This window comes from Notechis scutatus, chromosome 12 (genome assembly GCF_049901735.1).
Source record: "Notechis scutatus isolate UNSWTSFEM ecotype Mainland chromosome 12, rNotScu1.2, whole genome shotgun sequence".
NCBI classification, from domain to species: Eukaryota; Metazoa; Chordata; class Lepidosauria; order Squamata; family Elapidae; genus Notechis; species Notechis scutatus.
The window spans coordinates 7867813-7892607 of record NC_142020.1 but is presented as its reverse complement, the minus strand read 5'-3'; the positions used below and the strand labels follow the sequence as shown (position 1 = coordinate 7892607).

Genomic DNA, 24795 nt, shown 5'->3' with positions numbered 1-24795 from the left:
ATTCCTGCTCAAAGTCATCTGCTTTTAATGGATGGCTGCATGAATCGATATACAATATATTCTCATTCACATCTTTGTTTTGGGAACACAATTGCTTGTGGTTTTCCCCAGGGGTGGGATTCAAATTTTTAACAACCGGTTCTATGTTTGTGGCTTAGGTGGTGGATGTGGCTTGGTAGTTATGTGACTGGGTGGGTGTGGCCTGGTGGTCATGTTATTGGCTGGGTGTGGCCAACTCAATATCACTCACATTGAGGCATGCATCTCCTCACTTAGCCTCTCATGACTATTGTAACAGTCATAAGTGTGAAAAATGGTCATAAGTCACTTTTTTCAGTGCCATTGTAACTTTGAATGGTCACTCCACACAAGCAAAGTACCAGCAAAGGAGGGGGAAAAAATTCCAGAGAAGTTCCTGAGACAGGAAGTCTAGTCCTGCTAGGAATGTAATAAGGGTTAACGGAGAGGCAGTTTCTGTAAGCAACACCAGAATGTTTCCTTCCTGCCTTCCTTACGGGATTAGCCCAGTAATTTCTTCTAACAACCGGCTCTCCAAACTGCTTAGAATGTTAACAACCGGTTCTAGCAAATAGGTGCAAACTGGTAGAATCCCACTCCTGGTTTTCCCTCTATTTTCAAAATGGCTACATGTCTAAATACATAATGGGCAAAATTTCAAACTAAGCATCTGACTACATACTCCCACTTTTCATTTTTGGTAAATGCCTACAAGGACCCAGCGAAGGTGGAAAGCAACTTTGTAAATAAAGTTGATGTTAAAGGTCAATGCTACGCTGGACCCACTTCCTACTTAACTAATTAAATTCCCATTTTATTAAATCCTAATTAAAATTATCTTGAGAAGAATGCCCGGGGAGCATATTTGTGCATGTGCTGGAGCTCACGATTGCTATATTCCTTATTCCGAAATTTTTTAAAAAACTACATTGCTATGTTCTTCTCTTCAAGAGCTAGCATAGACAAGCAAATAGTTCTACAAACTCTAGAGCTTCCTTGCAAAGATCTAAGGACTCATAGATGTTGTTCCTTTGTCCTTAGCAAAAACGTGCTGCAGATCTTTCTCCAGTCTGTTTTGTTACTGACCAGCCCTATGTAATTCTACGTTTCAGTGACCATCATGAAACCTTGGTCCAAGAGTTTCCAGAATGTTAGCTTTGGACTGAATTGCCTTCAAGATTCCAAGTCAAATTGATGAAGTTATCAAGAACCAGTTGAGTGTTTCTCAACCGTGGCAACTTTTAGATTGTGAACTTCAATGCCCAGAATTCTGAATTCCCCTAGAAGCCTTCTGGCTGGAGAATTATGAGAATTGAAGTCAACATATCTTGAACTTGAGGGTGGAGGTTGGTTCTCCAAGCTTGTGGGTTGATTTACAAATATTTCATTACCAGGCTAGGTGACATCTTCAATGGAGTTTTGAATAGAATAGAATACAGAAAAGAAAATAGAATAGAATAAAATAGAATAGAATATCTATTGGAATAGAATAGAATAGAATAGAATAGAATAGAATAGAATAGAATAGAATAGAATAGAATAGAATAGAATAGAATAGAATAGAATTCTTGGCCAAGTGTGATTGGACACACAAGGAATTTGTCTTTGGTGCATTTAGGGGTTTGCATTTAAGTGCAGTTTAGGGGTCATCTTCAGAAGTGGTATTCAGCAGGTTCTGACCGGTTCTGGAGAAACCGTTAGCGGAAATTTTGAGTGGTTCGGAGAACTGGCAAATAGCACCTCTGACTGACCCCACCAACCCCATCAATTCTCTGCCTCCCATTGAGTCCCAGCTGATTGGCTGGGTCTTCTTTTGTTGCCCTGCACAGGAACTGGGAGCTGGAAAGCAGGTTAGTGGGGTGGGAAGGGGATTTTGCAGTAACTTTCCCCCTGGAGTGGGGAGGGAATGGAGATTTTACAGTATCCTTCCCCTGCCATGCCCACCAAGCCACACCACGCCCATCAAGCCATGCCCACAGAAACAGTAGTAACATTTTTTGAATTCCACCACTGGTCACCATTGCATATCTTGAACTTGTTAAGGTTCAGAAATATTGGAATAATGGATTAGCAGCTACTCAAGGTCAGGGTGGACAATTAATTAAGGGGCTGCATGAGAAACTGGAACTGTTATGGAGGGGCATTGCTGTGGGCCAAACAGCACAGCCAAAAGGCTGGATGTGGCCCGTGAGCCATAAAATGCTCAGGTCTCGTCTAGATGTCAGAATGAGGCCCCAGGATCTCAGGTCAAGATTGCCTGGAACCCGAAGATTCTAGCAAAGCCCAGATTCAGAAGCCATTCCCAGAGACTGTCAATGACCGCCTCTCACCTCATCCCATGTACTAAGTGATAATCAGCTGTTTATTCACCATATGCTGGACTTGTACCTTGTGTTAAGCAAAAAGCTTAAGAAAACTACACAATGACTCCAAAGAATGACCCCCACCGTTTGTGAGCTCTGAAGATAAATGAGAAGATAGTGACTCTGTGGCGTATCAAGAGAGGAGAGAGGTGAAGCGGTTGTTTGCTAATGCCTCGTGCCTTTCACAGGTGTGTCAAAACAATTCAACAATCACAGGACAGCTTTCTGTCAGAAGCAGCCTTTATCGCCCCAGTGGGGGGAAAAAACAAAAAACAAAAGCAAAACCATACAAGACAATTGCCACATGGATCACAAAATATTTACAGCGTTTTTCTTCCTACTTCTCTTCTTTTGGCTAAGTTCATTCTTAATCAGGTCTTGCAGAGTAGAGGCTACTAATGGTTTTAAGAAGAGTCTCTGGTTCTTCTGGGTTGATATTTGGGTTCTTCAAATCTTGGAAGTGTACGGTTTTGAAAGGATTCAACATTTACTCCCCCAAATCTGCATGTAAGGGGGATTGAGATGAGCTTGGTGGTTTAGCATCCACCAGAAGGTCAAGAGAATAGATCTGGACAACCCACAGTGCCTCCAACAGATATTGAGCAGAAACAATTCTGTATCTACCACAACTTTGCTTTCTTCCTATGTGGACCCTGGAATCCAGAAACGTACATGTGAACAACTTCAGACACTGAGTTCTTGCTTCTCAGTTGTGAACGTGTTATTGTTCTACTTGCCTCTAGAATCCTTCCCTATTTTTGCGGACTGAAGATACAGCTTCTCAACTTGCTTACAGGGAAGGGGAGAGAAGAAAAAGGGAACACAAACCCACCCACATAAACATAGAATCAATGCTTAAGCAGCAGAAGGGAAGGCAGGACTGTCTGCACACAACAGTGCAAATACAAATTGTGCTTGTACAAAGACTAGAAAGGGCTGATGTCCATGGAATTGGGGACAGCAGAGGCCCCTTTCCCAGTAAGGGCAGTTAGCAATGGTGGGAAAGTTGGCCACAAGGCATTATGCTTTGGTCCTATTGATGGACCACCAGAAGGTACCTTTGCTGTGAAAAGGTCCTGAGCCATGGAGAAAAGAGGCCATCAGTTGCCGTGGAAATAAACCCGATGGTTCGAATTGCCAAAGACTCAAGAGGATGCATTTATAGGCCTGCATGGTGTTGGAGAAGTCTCCAATAGACCCAAGAGAATCCCACAAATTTAAGACACCTTAGTTGAAGATCTGGCTGTTGGGATTCTCATCCACCTGAGAACTGCTAGTTAGCAAGGAAAGACTTGAGTTCTGGCTGCAGAATGATCGGGAGGAATCCTGTCTGTATTGCATTCTGCATCGTTTTGGGACTAGACCCAAAAGTTTCAAGTCTGGTTGCAGTCTTCTGCCATCTATGGAAGTTATTCAGGCTGTTGTTTTTTTTCTGAATTCTCTCTGGAGATGTTAGGCCACGGATGAAAAGAGGCACTTCCCAGGTCTTCTAAAATACCTACCATGACCCAACTTCCAAAGCAAGTGACAGGAAGGCACCTAAAGAAGTTTGGGCTTTCAACTCCCATCAACTTCGGCCAATGTCAACACATTGTTCATTGTAGTCCAAAGTATCTGGAGAATGTCACTTGCCTATTCCTGTTCTGAAATAACACAGCGATACTGCTAATGTTACTTTGTAATCTCTTCTCCCCTAAGAACCAGAAATGTGTCGTTATGCAACCCAGATTGGTGAATGGGTTCCAGATCATCATTATTCTAGCTATTGTCTATCCACTGCAGGATGAATTCCTGTTCTTCTGCATGTTTCCAATCAACATGGTTTTGAGCAATCCTTTGCCAGTTGAGCCTGCAATACTTGGGTTTCAGATGCTCGATGCAATTCTTTACTTGTAGTTATTGGCAAACAGCAATAACACTTAGACTTATGTACCACTTCACAGTACTTTTACGGCCCTCTCTAAGCAGTTTACAGAAGTCAGCCTCTTGCCCCCCAACAATATGGGTCCTCATTTTACCCACCTCGGAAGGATGGAAGGCTGAGTCAACCTTGACCCAGTCAGGATCGAACTCCTGGCAGTGGGCAGCCTGCAATACTGCATTCTAACCATTGTGCCACCATGACTCTCAATGGTAACATGCAGCTGACCAGCATGCGAAGGGAACTTAGCTAGGTTTTTACCTGCTTGAAACAGCAGGAAAGCATTTAGTCAAGTGGCTTACCAGTGTACAAGGCGAAAATGCCTTTCAGCCTTTGCTTTGCTTTAAAATTGTGGGTGGGTGGGAGAAAGCAGATCAAAAGCAAATTGTTGGGGCCCACAAAACGGCCACCCTGAAGAAGTGATGGTTGGGGCTACCCATCTTCCTTTGATGTCCTCTTTTCCTTTGACAATTTCCTCTTGTCTGGCAAACAGTGGGCTTCAACAAAGAGGCAGGGCATTTTCCCCAGAGGTCTCACCCCATCTCTTCTGCACCCAGGTGTGAACTTCAATGGAAGACCTTCTGGGTGGCTTCAGAGGACACCTTTTTTGCAGGGCTGGTGCAAGAAGACTATGCTGAACTATGGCTGTTAAAGGCTGTCTAACGGAGCCATCGCTGTAAGTTTAACGGAGCTTTTAGCATCTGGATTATTTGTACTCTCTAGTTGTGGATATAACTCATATGTGGACACACACACACACACACATAATTGCCTTTCCTTAAAGCAGGAGGCAAGAACATGTGATCTAATGGGGAATTAGCTTCCCTTCACAACAGCTCTATTTCCAGGGTGGATTTTCTGGCATGGGATTTATGTTGCCCAGCTTTCCATCTGCAACAGAGCCATGCCCAATGCTTCCTCCCCCTGCACAGAGAGAGGAGATCCCAATTTATGTTGGTTGGCTGAGCCATGTAGGCTAGAAGGCCAAGCAATGGTCCAATGGTATGCCCCCCCCCCCAAATACCCTTTTGGCCCAAGGCAACAAAGACATGGCCAGGAATGTGATATTGAAGGACCTGGGGACAGATCAGAAGGCTTGGAGCTCTTTCCAAGATCTGGTGGAATCCCCCAAGTTCTCCCAAGGCACCCACACCATTTAACAATTGCCTCCATCAACGGGAGTTCTCTCTTGCTGGATACAAGGCAAGGCCTGGAATTAAAGAACAATTTAGAAAAAAAAAAACACGAGGGACACCGGATCCTCTTCGGGGAAAATGAATTAGGGAGCCTCCTTTGCAAGGATCAGAATAGGGACTCTGGACATGAGGCAGTTGTTACTCCAGGTTGGAATGTTCCCGCAGCACTGGCAGCGAGAGCATTTCTGGAGCGGATTTTTTCCTCTGGCGGTCCTTGGGCGCATGGAGGAACTCGGGGGCTTCTCCGCTGAGTGGCGTGGAGGGGGCACTGGAGGGGGCACTCTGAGTACCGGGGGGCAGCTGGACTTCGCTGATGGAGATGGTGGGCGTCATGATGCCCACAATCTCATTGGTGGCCTGCTGGGTCTCCTTCTCATATAAGCGGACTTCATCCATGGTCATGCCTGTAGGGAGGTAGCACAGAAGAGGGAACAGCGTAAGAAAAGATGCACCACTGTAGGATGAGAGAAGGTGGTCCAGGTAGGTTGGCTCCGAAATTGGATGAGAAACAAAATGGCACCCGCTCTACCTACTTCCATGTACACGTATACATCCAAAATAGACTGTGCTGTTTCTCCATGTCATACAACATACGTGGGTATTTATTTATTTATTTATTTATTTATTTATTTATTTATTTATTTATTTTGTCATGTTCATGTAGTGTATATTGGAGGTGGTGATCCTTGGAGAGCTGCATGCAAACAAAATTTCATTTTAATGTATGCCAATTAGTGTACATTCAAAGTGACAATAAAGCTATTCCATTGTATTATATTGTGTGGTATATTGTGTAGTATTCTATTCTGTTCTGTTCTGTTCTGTTCTGTTCTGTTCTTTTCTGTTCTGTTCTGCTCTGCTCTGCTCTGCTCTGCTCTGTATTCTATTCTGCTCTGCTCTGCTCTGCTCTACTCTTCATTCAAATATTCTAGTTCTAGTTTTAGTTCTATTCTGTTGTGTTGTGTTCCTATTCCTACTGTACTGTACTGTACTGTACTTCTATTCTATTCTATTCTATTCTATTCTATTCTATTCTATTCTATTCTATTCTATTCTATTCTATTCTATTCCATATTCCATTCCATTTCATTCTATTCTATTTGTCATTCCAATATTTTATTCTGTTCTTTTCTATGTACAAATGGGAAAGATATCTTAATTCCCACCATGGGTGATTGGCTGCAAAAGCTTCTGGAATTAGCAGAGTTGGCTAAATTGACTGCTTTGATTAAATAAAAGAATACAATTAATTTTTGTTTCTGCTTGGAAACCACTTTTGGACTTTGTGCTTGAGGTGGAAAGAAAAGCAACATTTATTTTGGGTTTTGTTGATTAGATAGGTTATAGAAATGACTAGTATATAGTACAGGTAGTCCTTGACAGTTTGTTTAGTGACTGTTCAAAGTTACAACGGCACTGAAAAAAGTGACATGGCCATTTTTCACAGTTATGACCATTGCAGCATCCACTTGGTCATGTGATCAAAATTCTTGACAAATGGTTCATATTTATGACTGTTCCTGTGTCCCAGGATCATATGACCCACTTTTATGACCTTCTGATAAGCAAAGTCAATGGGGAATCCAGATTCACTTAAGGACCATGTTATTAATTACAGTGATTCACTTAATCACTGGCAAGAAAAATCCGTAAAAAGGGGCAAAACTCACTTAACAATGTCTCATTTAAGAGCAGACATTTTGGGCTCAGTTGTAGTCGTAAGTTTGAGGGCTATCATGCCAAGTAAAAAAAGTTGAGGCTGTATGCTATTACTGTTATGAACTAAGTAAATGCATTTAATAAAGCTTGACAACCTTAGTAGAAAAGCAGGCTCGTAATCCTGCACTTCGGATTGGCCCGTAAATAGCGAATCGTGATTGGTCTCTTCTGGGCAATCTGATTGGCTAATAGCGAGTCGTCTCCCATTGGGCACAGTTTAAGCGCTCCAACGCAATTCATTGGTTAATGGGACAGCAGCCAGCTCCATAAAAGAACTGCTGCTGCCCAAGGTTTTTGCTCTGTTCCTGATCGTTAATAAAGAGTTGAAGTTCACCGTTCACTGCCTCGTCTCCGTTCCTTGCGCCCATGCCCAGAATATAATAATTACCTTATTCTACCATGCTAAAAAGAATTGGAAGTCCACATTTCTTTTTCCTTTTTCCTTTTACCCAACTCTTTTTCCTTTCCCTTGTTCCTCCCCAACTTTCTCGTTACTTACCTTTTTCTTTGTATTTTGTATTTGGATAAACTAATAAAATTTTGAAAAACAAAACAAGAGTCAAGGATTCAATTCAACCCTTCAAAAACCAGAAGAGGATCAGATCAGAGGTGGTGAATTCAGCAGGTTCTGGAGAACCGGTAGCAGAAATTTTGAGTAGTTCAGAGAACCGGCAAATCCCACCTCTGACTGGAGATTTTACAGTATCCTTCCCCTGCCACGCCCATCAAGCCACGCCCACAGAACCCGTAGTCAAAAAATTTGAATCCCACCACTGGATCAGATCTATCCAATCCTGGAAGTGAGAAGTGGAGATACAAGAATATAAATCTGGATTTCGCTATTGATTGAGTTTGCATTTGAATAACACCTCATTAAAATTCTTTTTCAATCTGTCCTCTGATGTTATTAATGTTGCCAAGAAGCCTTGACATCTAATCAGTTGACTGAGACAAAGCTTAATATTTTTTGAGATCTGTGTTCTCTCAAATTACATACCTATTATGTGGAAACTGAAGGCTGGAGGACAGAAATAAGTTTTCCATGTCCTTCCTATTGTTAAGAGCCTTTGGCGTGAGGAAAAATAAATTTATGGGCCCCATTGCTCGGCGGATTAAAATTTTGGAATTATAAGTGACTTAAAAACAAATTGCTCACAAAAGTAGAGGATGTAGAATTACAATGAGAGGCGATAATCTTCTGTTGAAATTCATCTACTTTCCCTGAAGGGGTTTGCGTGGAAAATGCTTATTTTATGTTGCTGCCTTTTCAAAGACAGTTTTGCATTTTATGCTGTAAGCAATCTGCAGAATAACCTCACGAGGCTGCTTAATATAACACATGAAATCTCGTGTGTAACAGGCTAGATTAAATATATTTATTCGGCACATACTGTACAATTACATAATGCTTTGAGGATGGGGAAGCTGTTTCAGCCATCCTGTGCTACCATTCTTTATAATTCTTTTAACAGTGAAAATGTGAGAGGTAATTCTTATCAACAGAAATAATAACGCATCTACAAAAAGAAGAAGATGTCTAAAGATATAAAAGCGAAACCTTCGAAGACGTTCAGGTCAAAATCATGCAATTAGGGATGTGCAAAATAGTTCTTAATTTATCTGTTTCATCCAGGTTTATGGCTTTGAATCGATCGAAATATGCATATTTGGGGCAAGGGTTATTAAGGATACGGACTCAAAGAAGGTTGTTTCAGAAATATGTGCTTCGGGGGAGGTAAGTGAGTGGAGACAAATGGAAGCAAGCCAAAGACATTTGCTTTGTTGCTTTGGATAGTGGGTTGGGTGGCATATACATTTAATTATAAAGCCAGAAAGCAGGAGATTGTGAGTTCTAGTTCCACCTTAGCCATGAAAATCAGCTGGATGACTTTGAACCAATCACCAGGAGATGGTGAGTTCCAGAAATCCAGACAGTCTCCTCCATTTTTCCAGATCCTGCCCTTCTATTCTTTTTTTTTCTCCTTACCAGCTTTTAAAAACTTTTAAATGTCCAGAAATCTTTATTATCCCCTTGACTTTTATTTTCAGCTTAGATGCCTATTAATGTCAAAGTGGATTTTTTTTCAGTTTCTTGCTTAAGTCTCTTAGCTGTCAGTATAAGGAAGGGAAGAAAAAGAAACCTAATCCTTTCCCTTCTCTCTCTCCTTCGTAGCTTCAAAATCTTCTTTGGGAACAATGTTGTTAAGTTTAAATTCCAGTGTTTGTTGCTTTTGCTGTTTGACCCGGTCAACCAAAACTTTCTCTTCTTATTTTCCTCCTGCACATTCTTTTCTGGTCGAGTTCTTCTTTGTGGTGGCCATTTCTGACCACCACTACAACCGCCTTCGGGAAAGGGAGTAATGGCCAGCTGGGGAAGAGAGATGCAGCTCTCCTCAACCCTGCAGGCAGTCTCCCCCCTCTTCACCACCTCTACGGGGTGGCTTAGCCCCGAAACCACCCGGCTCGGGGCGCTCCAGCGGTGAGCACGGATCGAAGCCTCGGAGAGACGAGGTTTTGGTCTGTCACCGAAGAAGCTCAAACCGGAAGGCCCTCCCTGATCATGCTGTTTTATCCTGGAGAACCAGCTTATGAATCGGGCTTGGGAGTTATTCCAGATCTATCAACCCTAAGGCTTCCAAAACTTAATCAAAGCTTTCTCCTGCATTACAAAACTCCACCAACCACCATGAGCTGTCAACTTGAAGCAAACCAAGGAGAGGAAAAAATCTGCCGAGAAGGGCAAACCATCTGGAGTTTCAGTGGCTTGTTAGACCTCTGAGAAGACACTGTTTCATTCTTCTGAAAAGTTGGAACACCTGCTGCTTGGCAACCCCTCCCACCCGCCTTATTGCTTCTTACGAAGGGGTGGGGGATGAAAAATCACTCTCAAAAATCAAAGAAAGGAGATGCATGGAGCAGGGCTGGGCAGCTATGGGTTTGCCCGGGTTCGAGTGGACCTGTTGCTAAGGTTATGGCTGGTTCGGAGAACTGCCAAATCCCACCCCTGGCTGGTCTTCCATTGAAGTTCACACCTGGGTCCAGAAGAGATTGGGTGAGACCTCTGGAAATGGGCCTGATTCCGGCCTCAAAAGAGCCTCCGGAGCCCGAGGGAGGCCACTTTCGCCCTCCCAGAGGCTCGAGGAAAGCCTCAGGAGCCTGGGGAGGGAGGAAAAAGGCCTCCCCGAAGTTCCAGTAGGCCACGCCCACCATGGCCATGCCCATGGCAGAGAACCTGTGGCTGGGATTTTCGAAGCCCACTCCTGGATTGGAGGTGCATTCATGGAGAGGAACCCACTGTTGTTTTAAAGCTGTCTTCTATTGCTGGATGAACAATCTGGCCAGAAATGTCTGGGGGTGTGAAAAAGAAAACTGGACAAATATTTATGGCCTACGAGGACTCATCCCTGCTGTCCACTAGCAGTAGTGAACTTAACAACCTCAATGGGAACCAGAATTTTTGTTGCTAAGAAAGGTGGGATTGTTAAGCCAAGTTGTCCCCAGTTTTTGCAACCTTTTCGGTATGCTTGTTAAGTGAATCATGAGGTCTTTAGACAAATTTGGCTTCTTTGCTTGTTGGAAGCTGGCTGGAAAAATTGGAAACGGTGATCGCTTGATCCAGGGATGCTACAACTGTCATAAATTCACAACTTATGCACAGGTGTGGCCCTCCCCAACTTCAACTTGACCAAACTAGCTGAGAAGGACACCAGAACTTCTTCCCATCAGTACTACCAGCATCCTTGGTGAAAAAGAGATGCGGTTTCATTGGGATCTTTATATGTACTCCAACAAACGTAACTTCAGTACAGAATTTGGATTTATTTGAATGCAATAAACGTCATACCCTGTCTGCTTTTCTTTCTCATGATGGTATTCCTGTGTGTATTCTCCCCCAAGGAAATGAGCTAAAGACTTATGTTGGACCAAAGACAGGTAAACTACAGGGATGGTTGCAGGAATTGGATTGGTCTTGTCTAGTCAAAAGAAGAACTAGAGGCGAGGTGATAGCAGCGTTCCAATAATTAACAGAGTAACAGAGTTGGAAGAAGAGGGGGTTCAAGCTATTTTCCAAAGCACCAGGGGACAGGACAAGAAGCAATGGATGGAAATTAACCAGGGAGAGAAGCAAGCTAGAAATAAGGAGAAATTTCCTAAAAATGAGAACAATTAACCAGTGGAGCAATTTGCCTCCAGAAATTGTGGCTGCTCCATCACTGAAAGCTTTTAAGAAGAGATTAGATAGCCATTTGTCTGAAATAGTATAGAGCAGTGATGGCAGACCTTTTTAACACCAAGTGCCCAAACCGGAATGTGCGTGCATGTGCAATGGAAAACTGAAGACCAGCTGGCCACTGTGTGCATGCCTGGTCTTGGGGCTATTTTCCAAGCTATTTTCTGGCCATTTTTCTGGCCAAAAACAGCCTGGAAAGAGGCGTGTTTGGGGCTGTTTTTTGAGGTATCTTCAGGCCATTTTTCAGGCAGTTTTCAGGCCATTTTCTGGGCATTTTTGACCCCCAAAATGGCCTCATTTTTGGCTGAATTTCAGGCCATTTTCCAGTGCTCCAGCAGCCACGAAGACCAGCTGGCTGGCCTTGCATGTGCATTGTCAGAAACCAGCAGACCAGCTGGCAACAGCACATATGCTGGCTGAGAGGGCTCTATGTGCCACCTCTGGCATGCATGTCATAGGTTCACCATCACAGGTATAAGGACTCCTGCTTGAGCAGGGGATTGGACTACAAGACTTCCAGGGTCCCTTCCAACTCTATTACCCTGTTAAATTATCTTTTAAGTGCAGCTATGTAAACGTATTTATATATAAATATATTTTGATGGCTGGGCAATAGATGCCTAGTTCAAACCAAGAACCTCTGTTCTCCCTCCCATACCCATTAAATAAATAGAAGCTCTCAGGGAAACCTCTTTTTCAAATAGCCTTTGCAACCTGCCAAATGAATATGGTGTGCTTTAATGGAAAAGGGGCTGATCTAAGCATTAATCAAATAATGTATTAAATCAAGTGCTCCTGGAGAGTGGAACGCCAGAATGAGATCATTGGAAGGACTGGCTCCGACTTGGCGTGTTCTCCATTCAAAGAGCTGTTTTAAATGTAAACGGCTGGTCCTCTAACAAACTCCCCCTTGCCTTATTTTAACATGGGACCCACTTTCCTGGAAAATACTCTTGTTTTCAATATACAGTGGAATTGGGTGGCGAACAAAAAAAAACCACCCAATTTTTGAATTGGGTCACAATTCAAAAATCGGGCGGCGAACAATCTCATTGTGCGCAGAGAGAGAAATATCTGCCGCTACCTAGGATCAAACTCACAGCCAGGTCCTGATTGTGAGGTGAGAGCTCCACCTCTAGGCCATTTCACCACCCTCCACACCTGTCAGTCATCCCTGACAAAATTCAAAATTCCTCATGAAATCCCATAATGTACGGACAGTCCAGGGAATGCTGGGACATTTAAGAAGATGTTGGCCTGACAGCTGTGGGACCTTCCCAGGTGGAGTGTTACAATGTCTAGGAACCATTTGTTCCTGGAAGGTGGTGTGCTGAGGAACCACAAGAGCAGGAAGTAGTGGGAATAGCATCAGTGGTGGGATTCAATTTTTTTTACTACCGGTTCTGTGGGCGTGGCTTGGTGGGTGTGGCAGGGGAAGGATACTGTAAAATCCCCATTCCCTCCCCACCGCACTAACCTGCTTCCCAGCTCCGTTCTCCTGTGCAGGGCGACCAAAGGAGACCCAGCTGGGACTCAATGGGAGGCAGAGAAGAGATGGGGTTGGCGGGACCAGTCAGAGGTGGGATTTGCCGGTTCTCCAAACTACTCCAAATTTCCGATACTGGTTCTCCAGAACTGGTCAGAACCTGCTGAATACCACCTCTGAATAGCATGATATGAAAGACGTCACAGCATATAAGTAAAACACAGTCAAATAGCAGAACAACAGGGACAACAGACAAACTGAAGAAAATAACTGACTTGAGAGGCAAGGTTAGCCTGTTAGGAAAGCAAAAGAGGAAACTTTGTTCCAAAAATTGTGGTGAGGAGGCCTAATAATTTTCTGCAATCTGCTTGCTCTCAGGAGTCCAACAACTTTCAAAGAAATTGAGGAAGGAGATTCATTATTCAGCTCCAAGAGACAGGTTGAGGCACAGCTACGATCTCAAGAAGCTCAGCGGGGTGAAATATGTTTTTGAATGAATCACAAGTTTATGTCTTGAACCCAAAACCGCAAAGCAGGTTTCCCACTGAAACATCCTGCTAGATTCGGTAGCTCTAATTTGTTCCAGCAGATAAATCCCACGCTTATTTCCCCCCCCACCAACCTTAACGATGATCTTTGGTTGAATTCCATTGGATTTTTAATGGAAAAGTCTGGTGCTTTGCTTGCTTTTTAAGCACGATTGCAAGCCCACTTAGAACTCTTTAAAATAAAATAAAAAAAAGGAGAGCTCTGAATATTTCGGGAGCAAATGAGCTGGGCTGGAGATTCTTCTGAATGCTTGAAATAGATTTCCTTGGCATCACTGATTTATTTATGTATTTATTAAATTTATAGGCTGCCCATCTCACTATTCAACGCAACTCCATGCTTTGCTATTGGGAGGGAGGGGGCAGGAAACACTGGCTATGTCAAAGTCATACTCAGAAGCATTGATCAGTTGCTTTCAACCGTCTCATTGCATACGCAGAAATGGGGAATTTAATACATAACTAGTGCCCCACAGCTTCTTCCATGGATTAATGGGTGGACATTGATAAAAAAAAACACCAAACTCACATTCTGGATTATGCACCAAGAAACACAGGGTGGTCAGTGGGTTGTATTGAAGAATAGAATAGAATAGAACAGGAAAGAACAGAATTGGAAAGAAAAAATAGAATAGAATAGAATGGAATAGAATGGAATGGAATGGAACGGAACAGAACAGAACAGGACAGAATAGAAGAATGGAATGGAATAGAATAGAATAAGAATAGAATTAGAACTACAATAGAACTAGAATATTGGAATAAAGAATAGAGAACAAAAAATAGAATAGAATAGAATAGAATAGAATAGAATAGAATAACTTTATTGTCACTTTGAATGTACACTAATCGGCATACATTAAAGTGAACTTTTGTTGCATACAGCTCTCAAAGAGTCACCACCTCCAATATACACTACATAATATAACAGAATAAATAAATAAATACAGATAAATAGAGTCTAGTTCAAATGTATACCTGTACATGGCAAGAAAAATGAACCTTGTGAGTTTGCCAGGCGGATGGCCTAGGGAATGAAGCGGTTACAGAATCTGGAAGTCCTGCTAGGATGACTTCGAAAACCTTCTCTCAGAGGGGAGCAACAGAGACAGTGAAGTGGGTGTGTGGGGTCTTGATGAATGAAACACTACATAAATTCAACATAGGTTGACGGTTGAATGACCAGGCTCTAAGGCAAAACAGTTGATCATGGGGAAATTGAGGAAAAGGCACATTCCCATGGAAAAGGAAGACCAAAGCAACTGTCCACATGGGCTTTCCTCCCTTTTCTCCCTCCCACCCTCCTCCATCATGGACCCCAAGGTCTTACATACCAGTCCACTCGTCCACCCAGGCGAAGGCTTGGCGGTGCCCGATGAGTAAAATATCTCGAATGACCTGAAACCCAAAATCCGGTTACTGGCATTGCAGGGATGCCCAAGCAAATTCTACACAGCAATTCCCCCCATCATAAATAAATAGGAGCCAACAGTTTTCTGCAGCTGCCAGAAAAAAGCCAGGACAGTCCTCCAGCTGCATCAACAGAAGGACAGTATATCCAGGTCACGTAAAGTGTTAGTACCACTTTACACTGCTTTGGTAAGACAATTCTTGGAATACCACCTCCGGTTTTGGTCAACACATTACAAAAAAAGACGTGGCAACCCTAGAAACAGTGCTGGGAAGAGCAACGAAGATGATTACCATGAGCAGTTGCAGGAACTGGATATGTCTAGTCTAATGAAGAGAAGGACTAGGGATGACATGATAGCAGTCTTCCAATATTTGAAGGACTTTCACAAAGAAGAGCGGGACAAGCAAAGCACCCAAAAGCAAGACAAGAAGCAACAGATAGAAATTGATCAAGGAGAGATCCAACCCTAGAACTAACAGCCAGAACAATTAATCATGGGAACAGCTTGCCTCCAGAAATTGTGGTTGCTCCACCACTGGAGGTTTTTAAGATAACCCTGTCATTCTTTTTTTTTTTTTTTTTTTACTGTGGGCACACCGGCAAACGTTCAAAGAGAAATTCTATTGCCTGCTCACAAAAGTGCACACATACATATACACATATAAACATGCTATATACAAGCATATGTATATACCTACTGTCAGCCTTGGAAGCCATATATTCACTTGGAAGCTTCAAGGCTGCCACATTCAGTGCCTGGGAATTTGGGAGGGGGGGGGATTTCATAGAGAGGTGGAAGATTAGACTCAACAACATACTTTCTCAGACAGTCAAGGACATGTTGCCAAGCACCTGGAGGGGAGTGACTGGGAGGATGTCTACATTTGGGGTGAAGATTTGATTGGGCCATGTGATGGACTGATGGGTGCAAGAGAGGGATCTTCAATTTCTCTTTTGGGAATGGAAAACCCAGAACTCTCAGATTCGGGTTTTCCCAGATGTGCCAATATGACAACTCTAATAAAATGGAACTTTGAGGAAATGCTTGTCTCAGAGTTTATTGGTTTAGAGTTGGTTAGCTGGAATGTTGACATCTATAGCCATACATATAAATACCTATTAATATTAACCACTGTCCATCTTGAATACATAGCAGAAAGAGGAAGCTTGAGAATTCACAAGGTTGATGCTGCATGGAACAAAACTGTGACTGAATCTGGATGTTCTGCCTCGGGTACTACAAATCCCCCTCCTCCCAGAAGGTAACAAGGAAGACAGGTTATGAAGAGGATGTGTGGCATCCCAGGTAATCCTGTGGACCCTGCTCAAGCATAGCTTATATCAGGGGTGTCAAATTCGATTTCATTGAGGGCCACATCAGGGTTGTGTTTGACCTCAGGGGGGCCAGGGGGGGCATGGATGGGGTAGGTGGAGCCAGGGTGGGTGTGGCCAGCTTGACATCACTAGTGTCGGGGACACCTGTGGTAGCCAAGTACTAAGGCGGGACTTCCTTCAGATCCTCCCTCCCTCTCATTATGATCTCCTTCCTTCCTTCCTTCCTTCCTTCCTTCCTTCCTTCCTTCCTTCCTTCCTTCCTTCCTTCCTTCCTTCCTTCCTTCCTTCCTTCCTTCCCCCCGAACTCTGTTTTCACTAGCGGAGGGCTGCAGAAGGCTGTTGTGGCAAAAAATGTAGCCCTGCTGTGCCTGTGGCAGCAAAACGGAGCTCGGGAGGGCCACACCACATGCCAATCCTTTGCTGTTTCCACGGTGGCCCTGTGGGTCAGATCTAAACACCTTGAAGGCCGGATCCAGCCCGTTGGCCTTGAGTTTGACACCCCTGGCTTATATGGTATGTCCTAGATCAGGGGTGTCCAACCTTGGCAACTTTAAGACTTGTGGACTTCAACTCCCAGAGCTTTGCTGGCTGAGGAACTCTGGGAGTTGAAGTCCACAAGTCTTAAAGTTGCCAAGGTTGGACACCCCTGTCCTAGATAGAAGGGGGTGATCTTTTCTGCCATCCTCACCACTCTCTGCACCCCCTTCCTGTCCGAAGCAGTCATGCTTCCAAACCAGACAATAATGCAATATGACAGGATGCTCTCGGTCATCCCTCTATAGAAAGTGGTAAGGACAGGAGAAGGAAGATGTACTTTTCTCATGCGATGCAGAATATGCAGGCACTGCTGTACCCGCTTTAAGAAACAATTGGACAGCTGTTTGTCTGGAATTGAATAGGGTCTTCCTGCTTGAGGAGAGAGTTCGATTAGAAGACCTCCAAGATCCCTTCCATTACACTGCCTCTGCCATTGAAGTCCCTGAGGAGATGATTAACTGGCTGAGGAATTCTGAACATTGAAGTCCACAAGTCTTAAAATTCGCTAAGTTTGGACATCCCTGACATAGAGCATTCCTGGATTCCCTGCCATGCCCCTTCCTTGATTTGGCCTACCTCCCAGGGTGGACAGCATGGGCTAACCTTTTTCTGATTTTCTCTAAAGGTTGCCTGATGCTATTTGTGGCACTACGGCACAGTTTCCGTACTTCGCTTCGGAGGCGGGAGGCATATGGTGTTTTCCTCCCAAAATACGAAGCAATCCAAAGCACTCTTCCAAACTGCAGCATGAAATCCAACATTGTCTACCTTGTTTTGCTGTGTGAGTGAGATGGGCAATTGTGGCCATCTGGATGTCACAGAGCCACAACTCTGAGCATCCTTCAGCCCCAGCCAAGTGGGACAAGCCTCCAGGAGTTGTAATCCAGCAGCAACATTTTTTTGGGGTATGTGTGTGTGTTTGCCCACTGCCATTCTTGGCTGAAGAACCCAACATGACCACTTGATGGAGGAAGACTGATGGAAGCATCAAACCCAAATGCAGACTGCATTTAAAATGGACAGCCAGAGATTATTGTTTTGTATTGTTTTTCCTGTTTTTAAAAAAACAAACCCTAGGGCCATTCTCTTAGAAGATAACACCCTATTAATGAAATTTCCAAAAAAAAAACCTAGTTGCTTTGTGTGCCAAGAACAATATTTGTACACAGAGAAGAGCAATCAAAATGATAAAGGACCTGGGGGCTAAACAATATGATGAACAGTTGAGGGAGCTAGGTATGCCTCGCCTATTGAAGAGAAGATTTACGGGACATGATAATTGCCTTCCAGTATTTGAGGGGCTATCACAGAGAAGAGGTGGGTCAACCTACTCTCCAAAGCACCTGAGGGCAGGACAAGAAGCAAAGCATGGAAGATCATTAAAGAGTGATCCAACCTAGAACTCAGGAGAAAGAATCAGTGGAATAGCTTGCCACTGGAAGTTGTGGGTGCTCCATCACTGGAAACTTTCAAGAAGGGACTGGACAACCATTTGAGTGGGATGGTATAGGATCTCCTGCCTTGAACAAGGGTTGGACTAGAGGTCTTTTGAGGTTTGAGGTCTTTTGCAGGTAATTCAGCCCACCCAGCACCTGGATTTTGATCATGTGACCATGATGCTGCAATGATCCTAAGCGTGAGGACCAGTCATAAGTCCCTTTTTTCAGTACTGTCATAATTTTGAATGGTTATTAAACACAGGGTTGTAAGTTGAGGATTATCTGTACTATAGATCCAGTTTTGCTTGAGCAGGGAGTTGGACTAGAAGACCTCCAAAGCCCCTTCCAACTTCGTTTTTCTGTTATTCTGCTAATATGGAGGATCTAAGGAGCTATCCAAGGTACTGAAAGGGGGTTGGGGGGGTTTTTTTTTTTGGTTTTTTTGTGGTTTTTTGTTTATATAAATAAGGTGGGGGGGGGGGGGGGTTTTTTTTACAGAAACCCCCACACCCCCAAAAGCTTTGTCCACCCCTTTTGGGGGTGGTGGTTTGGGCAATGGCTTTCCTGTCCCATAGGAAACACGAAGTCACAACGCATCTCTCATCCATCTCAATTTGTAATCAGGAAAGCCATTGTCCCAGCAACAACAACAACAACAACAACAACAACAACATCCATATAGCCTCTCTCAGATCAGCCAATAAGGATTCTTGAATTCTGGGATACTTCCTCCCACTTCACTGCAGAAGTGGTTCTCACAGAAGATACTGTCCAATCATAGGCTGGAGGAGATCTCGAAGGTCTTTTAGTCTGACCCCCCCTGCTCAAGGTGGAAGACCTTCTGTCATCCCAGTCAAATAGTTGTCCAGTCTATTTTGGAAAACCTCTAGCATTGGAGCATCCACAACTCCAGGAGGCAATCTATTCCATTGATTCATTGTTCCCACTATCTGGAAACTTCACCTTACTTTTAGGTTGGATCTCTGTTTAACAAGCTTCCACCCACGTCCTACTCCTGAATAGTAAGTCAATCCTCTTTTCTTTGTCACAATCACTCAAGTATTGGAAGACAGCTATCTTCCCCCAATCCATTTCTTTGATAGACTGAACATACCTAGTTCCCTTAATCATTCATCATATGATTTAGACTCCAGACCACTAACCATCTTTGTTGTTCTTCTCTCCATTCTTTCTAGGGTCTCAGTATCTTTTTGGTTTCATGGTGACCCAGAATTGGACACAGTATTCCAAATCTGGCCTCATTAATATGGTATAAAGTGGTACCATCACTCCTCATGATCTTGATGTTCTCCCTTTGTTAGTGTGGCCCAAGATGGCATTGGCTTTTTTTTTGGCAACTGCAGCCTATTCATCTCCAGCCATCAGCTTTCCCTGCAGATCCCTCTGCGGGCAAAAATACAATCTCACCTTATGGACAAATTGTTCTACCCGTGTTTGCAGTCCCCAGACTTCAAACTTGACCGTCACCAGTTTGTAAGAGCACATGATGGGCTTTGTATATTCCCGCCAGCCTTCCTGTAGTGGCCCGCGACCAGTCTTAACTGAGCAGAAGGACCGGAGATCCTATAGCCAATAGAAAAAAAAATAACAATCAAATTTTGATCACCTGACCAAGGGGATGCTGTAACAGTCGTAAGTGTGAAAAATGGTCATAAATCACTTTTTTTCAATGCCATTATAACTTTGAACGGTCAGTAAATGAATGTTTTTAAGTCAAGGACTACCTGTAAAATTAACCAACTGACCGTCAAAAGGTTGATATCAATTACGCTTTTTTCAATTCAAAGGTGCTTTTTTTTTCAGGAGGCAACTGGACTTCCTTGTTTTTTCTCTGAAGACATTTCACTTCTCATCCAAGAAGCTTCTTCAGCTCTGACTGGATGGTGGGGAATGGAAGGATTTATATTCCTTGCAGACAGCTGGTCATCTGCGTCCTTTTTAGAGCAGCGGTATCAAAATCAAGTTGTCACGACGGCATCATGTGACATATGGGGACTTTTTTCCCCTTGGTTAAACTGGGTGTGGATGTGGCCGGCCTGTGATGCATCCAACCCATGGGCTGGGCATTTGACAGCTCTGCTTTAGAGAGTCATGGAAGAACTTGGAGGTTTTTCTGTGTCCTCAGGGTCACCTGAGTGGTTCTCCTGGTTCCTGCAGTCTGCCATTTTCCCCTCTGGAAATCCATTCCTACTCCCACACCATTCAAAGGGTGTTTGTCCCAAACTGTATAGCTAAAAGTCTGCAGAGATTCTCAGTCAACCAGATCATGGTTGTGACAAAGATGCTCTTTTCGTCAGGCAACTGGACTTTCGTGTTTTTTTTTTACTTTTGAAGATGATTCACTTCTTATCCAAGAAGCTTCTTCAGCTCTGACAGGATAGAGGTGAATGAAAGGATTTATATTCCTTGCAGACAGTTGGTCATTTGCATCCTTTTAGAGGGTTGCTGAGGCCACTTGGAAGTTTATCTGGGCCCTCAGGATCACCTGAGTGGTGCTCCTGGTTCCTGCAAGTTCTGCAAGTTCTCTGTCTGGAAATCCATGCCTACTCCTGCATCATTCCAAGGGTATCCATTCCAAACTGGATAGCTAAAATGTCTGTTCAGATTCTCAGTCATCCAGCTACCCTCTGGGACCACCATGACTTGGATGACTGAGCATCTCTTCAGACTTTCAATTCAAATCTTATACTTTTTTTTTTCCAAAGAGAAATTTTTGACCCTTGATCCCCTGGAGATTCTATCCACCAAGCCCCCAAGAGCAGCATTGTTGCAACTCCAGCAACAGGTAGATGTACAAGGGACCAATTTGCAGACTGCCATGAACTAACACTACAGCTAGGACTGAATTTGTCCTGACTCCAGAAGCAGAGCAACCTGAAGTTCTTCCTCCAGTCTACCAAGGTCTTTCCTACATACCATTTACAGGAATGAGCAGTTAAGTTGGAGAAGCCAGAGCCACCCACCAACCATGCACACCCTCCGCAACAGGTTGTTACCTCTAAGCTCCTGTAGTAGCGGACTGGGATTTCATCAAAAGCAATGTCCAAGAACAACACTTCATGGTCTCCCAAGATTTTTTCATTGAGAAATATCTGCGAGAGCAAGGGAAAAACATTGGACCTGTCAACTTGCCAGTGAGAGAAAACACAGATTCTCAGCTAATGAGGAATGGTAAATTCAAGCAGGGATGGCTAGTCTACGACGCATACTTTCCTTGCTTGGCTTGTCATTAATTTTTCCATCCATTATCTTGCCTTCAGGTGATTCTCCAAAGCACCTGAAGGCAGGGCAAGAAGCAATGGATGGAAACTAATCAAGGAAAGAACCAAGCTAGAACTAAGGAGAAACTTCGTAACAGTGAGGACAATTAACCAGTGGAACAGAAGCTGCCTTCAGAAGTTGTGAGTGCTCCATCACTGGAGGTTTTCAAGAAGGGATTCGATAACCACTTGTCTGAAATGGTAGAGGGTTTACTATTTAATCAGGGGGCTGGACTAGAAGACCTCCAATGTTTCTTCGAATTCTGTTATCCTGTTGTGCACTGCACAGTGGCACAGTAATTAGAGTGCAGTGTTGTTGGGTGCCTGCAATTCGGCAGTTCAAATCTCACCAGGCTGAAGGTTGTCTCAGCCTTCCCTCCTTCCAAGGTGGGTAAAGTGAGGACCCAGATTGTTGGGGGTAAAAGGCTGACTCTGTAAACCGCTTAGAGAGGGCTGGGAAGCACCATGAAGCAGTATATAAGTCTAGTGCTCTTGCTAATGCTGTAGTTGATTGGATGTTGCATTAGGAGTCCTGGTGGCGCAGTGGTTAGAATGTGGTATTGCAGGCTGACTCTGCCCACAGTCTGGAGTTCAAGCCTGATTGGCTCAAGGTTGTCTCAGCCTTTCATCCTTCCGAGGTGGGTAAAATGAGGACCCAGATTGTTGGGGACAAGAGGCTGACTCTGTAAACCGCTTAGAAGGGGCTGTAAAAGCACTGTAAAGTGGCATATAAGTCTAAGGGCTATTTCTATTGCTATTGCCACTCTCAAGTTCCTCTGAATCACAAGGTCTCTTTGGAAGCTCTGCTCCCTTGCCTGAGTCCCTGATGGCAATAATGAATCCCACCTCGCCTTGACTCTTCTCACCTCATCAGCAAGGCTCAATGGCACCTTGGCAGGTGACACTCAACTGTTCCTCAGCGTGTCTTCCCATAAGCAAGCCCAGATGCAATTTCTCAGGGTGGGATAATAATTTAATGCAGTGTTTCTCAACTTTGGCAATTTGGAAGATATGTGGACATCAATTCCAGGATTCTCCAGCCAGGAGTGAGATTCCCCTGATGGGGGTTGTCCAAGCTAACATTTAGTCACCAATTTAATGCATAGATAACTCCCACCATGTCTGCATGTCCCCCTGAAAATTGCTAGACAGGATGAAATGGGGGCATTGTTTCTACCAGTAGTTCTGTATGGGTTGCACTTACATTGGTGCTATTTCCACAATTATCTTCATACTTGGTCTCTATGTAGATAGAAAATTTGGGCAGAAACGAACACTGTAAAAGGAAAGAGAAGTGGAGAATGTGAGAAGACCCAGCTAGCTTTCATAACTAGAACTCACTGTCTCCTGGTGATTGGTCCATGACAGCTAGAACTCACTGTCTCCTGGTGATTGGTTCATGACAGCTAGAACTCACTGTCTCCTGGTGATTGGTCCAAAATCACCCAGTTGGCCTTCATGCCAAAGGCAGGTCTAGAACTCACCATCTCCTGGTGATTGGCCCAAAGTTACCCACTTGGCTTTCATGGCTAACGTAGGACTTGAACTCACAGTTTCCCATTTTCCAGCCTGCTACCTTAACCATTAAACCACACTGTCTGTCATCTACTCACCATCCACATAAGGTGCTATTTACCCTTTCCTGCCTATAAAGCTACCAATATGAACCAAGCCATTTTCCAAGAAATGAAAAAAACAAAACAAAACGGATGAGTTTAAACCTTTCTTTCACATGCTATAGTTGATGAAAAATGGACCTGCAGTAAATCTCATTCCGTCACTCTTATAACTTCTGGGAACCATCTGCAAATCTTCAAGTATTAAATCTGAAATCCTGAAGACTAGAAACCCAGTTCTACTCAGTTCCACTGAATTTTTTTGTGCTCCTGCTGAAAAATGCAGAAGCCCTCCAGATGTTCCCCTTTTTTGCAAAGGCTAGTCTGCAACTCAGACAAACCAAAAGTAAACAACAACCTGATCAAGTAACCACCAAGAACAGACCCACCAACACTGACAGGGCAACCACGGGTATATCAATAGGGAATAAACCCCTCTCCCTTCTAGCACTGATGATGTTACTTAGTTGGGTTATGAAGCGTTGGCAAGAAAATAACCAATCTCAGAGATCAGCCAGGACTCCACTGAACGCCTTGAAGTTACTTATGGTGTTCTTGAGTTCTCTCTTCTATTCTGCCAGAGAAGTACCGAAAGTAAGAAGGCCCCTTAGTACTTACTGTGTACTCTGCATCCATTGTGAGTTAATTCCAGGTATCCCAAGTTAGCAAAGGGGAGACAGAGAAAGAGATAAAGCTAAGGTTGGAGAGAAGGAAGAATTATGCATTACACATTTTCTGGGCAACTAAAGCCACTCACTTTGTAACCCGGGGTAGCCATGATGGTGTTTTAGTAAACTTCAAAGCTGTAAGAGCATTCAGATGGCTCTTGTGCTCAAATCTAGCAGGAAAATCCAATTACTGCTAAATAAAAGACCAAGGGAGTAGCTTGCCATACATCTAAGATCTCAAATTTTTTTGGTAAGGGATCTTTTTAAAGATGGAGCAATTTGCAAAGGATCGAAAGATTGAGTTCACTCAACACACTTCAATCAAGATAGACAACCTTTTTGCAGATTTTTTTTTAAATGGACTGTCCAAGTGTTTCTGTTAACCCTGGGAGGTAGTTCAAACAAGAAGCACAACCAGGAGTATAACTAGATTGTGACTTACCACGGTTCAATGTCAAGTTGTTAAACATTACTATGCTTGTTTCCAAGTTGCCATAAGAAAGAGGGCAGAAAAAATCCCCCTGAAGGAGCATATGGAGAATGAACTCAGAAGCACATTCCAAGCTTATCTCACAAAGTCTGTAACTGAGGCAACCAGGTATTCGGGGCACGAAAATCCTCTATTGGAGAGTGTGATTGATGACACCCAGCCCATGAACGTGTTTCGTTGGACAATCTGAATTATGATACACCCACAGGGGTGGGGGGGAAACAGGGTCACAGGCGATTGCAAATTACGCATCTCAGAGTCAGCTTCATACAAGTCATGCCAGCATGTCACTCCTAATAAACATTTTGAAGTTTGGTTCGAGGCTCATGATTTAATTAGGGCGATTGCTGGAATCCTGACATTCATTTTGTGACCATTCAAAGTTACAACGGCACTGGGGGAAAAAAGTGACTTATGGGCAGTTTTGACTTTTGAAGCATCCCCATGGTCATGGGATTGAAATTCAGATGCTTGGCAACTGACTCACATTTATGACGGTTGCAGTGTCCCAGGGTGAAGTGATCCCCTTTTGC

At 43.7% G+C, this 24795-nt stretch overlaps 2 protein-coding genes across 2 annotated transcripts in view; both read right to left on the bottom strand.

Annotated features, from left to right (window-relative positions):
* Positions 1 to 2605: 2605 nt before the first annotated feature.
* Positions 2606 to 23797, bottom strand: LOC113420671 (cytoplasmic phosphatidylinositol transfer protein 1-like). Its single transcript, XM_026680707.2, has 6 exons — positions 23723 to 23797; positions 22693 to 22764; positions 21225 to 21320; positions 19636 to 19791; positions 14817 to 14880; positions 2606 to 5902 (listed from the first exon to the last, which is right to left on the bottom strand). The coding sequence occupies exons 1-6, from the start codon at positions 23738 to 23740 to the stop codon at positions 5637 to 5639; spliced, it is 672 nt and encodes a 223-aa protein (XP_026536492.2). The 5' UTR covers positions 23741 to 23797; the 3' UTR covers positions 2606 to 5636.
* Positions 23767 to 24795, bottom strand: part of LOC148129646 (cytoplasmic phosphatidylinositol transfer protein 1-like) — a 38134-nt gene continuing 37105 nt past the window's right edge. The window contains exon 5 of the mRNA XM_087973191.1: positions 23767 to 23798. Coding sequence (XP_087829317.1) covers positions 23767 to 23798 — 32 coding nt within the window. The remainder of the gene's footprint in view (positions 23799 to 24795) is intronic.

Coding starts and splice junctions, on each gene's coding strand:
- LOC113420671 (XM_026680707.2), bottom strand. Junction 21,321..22,692: donor ATTGTGGAAATAGCACCAAT/GTAAGTGCAACC, acceptor TTGCTCTCGCAG/ATATTTCTCAATGAAAAAAT. Junction 14,881..19,635: donor TAGAACAATTTGTCCATAAG/GTGAGATTGTAT, acceptor TTTGGGTTTCAG/GTCATTCGAGATATTTTACT.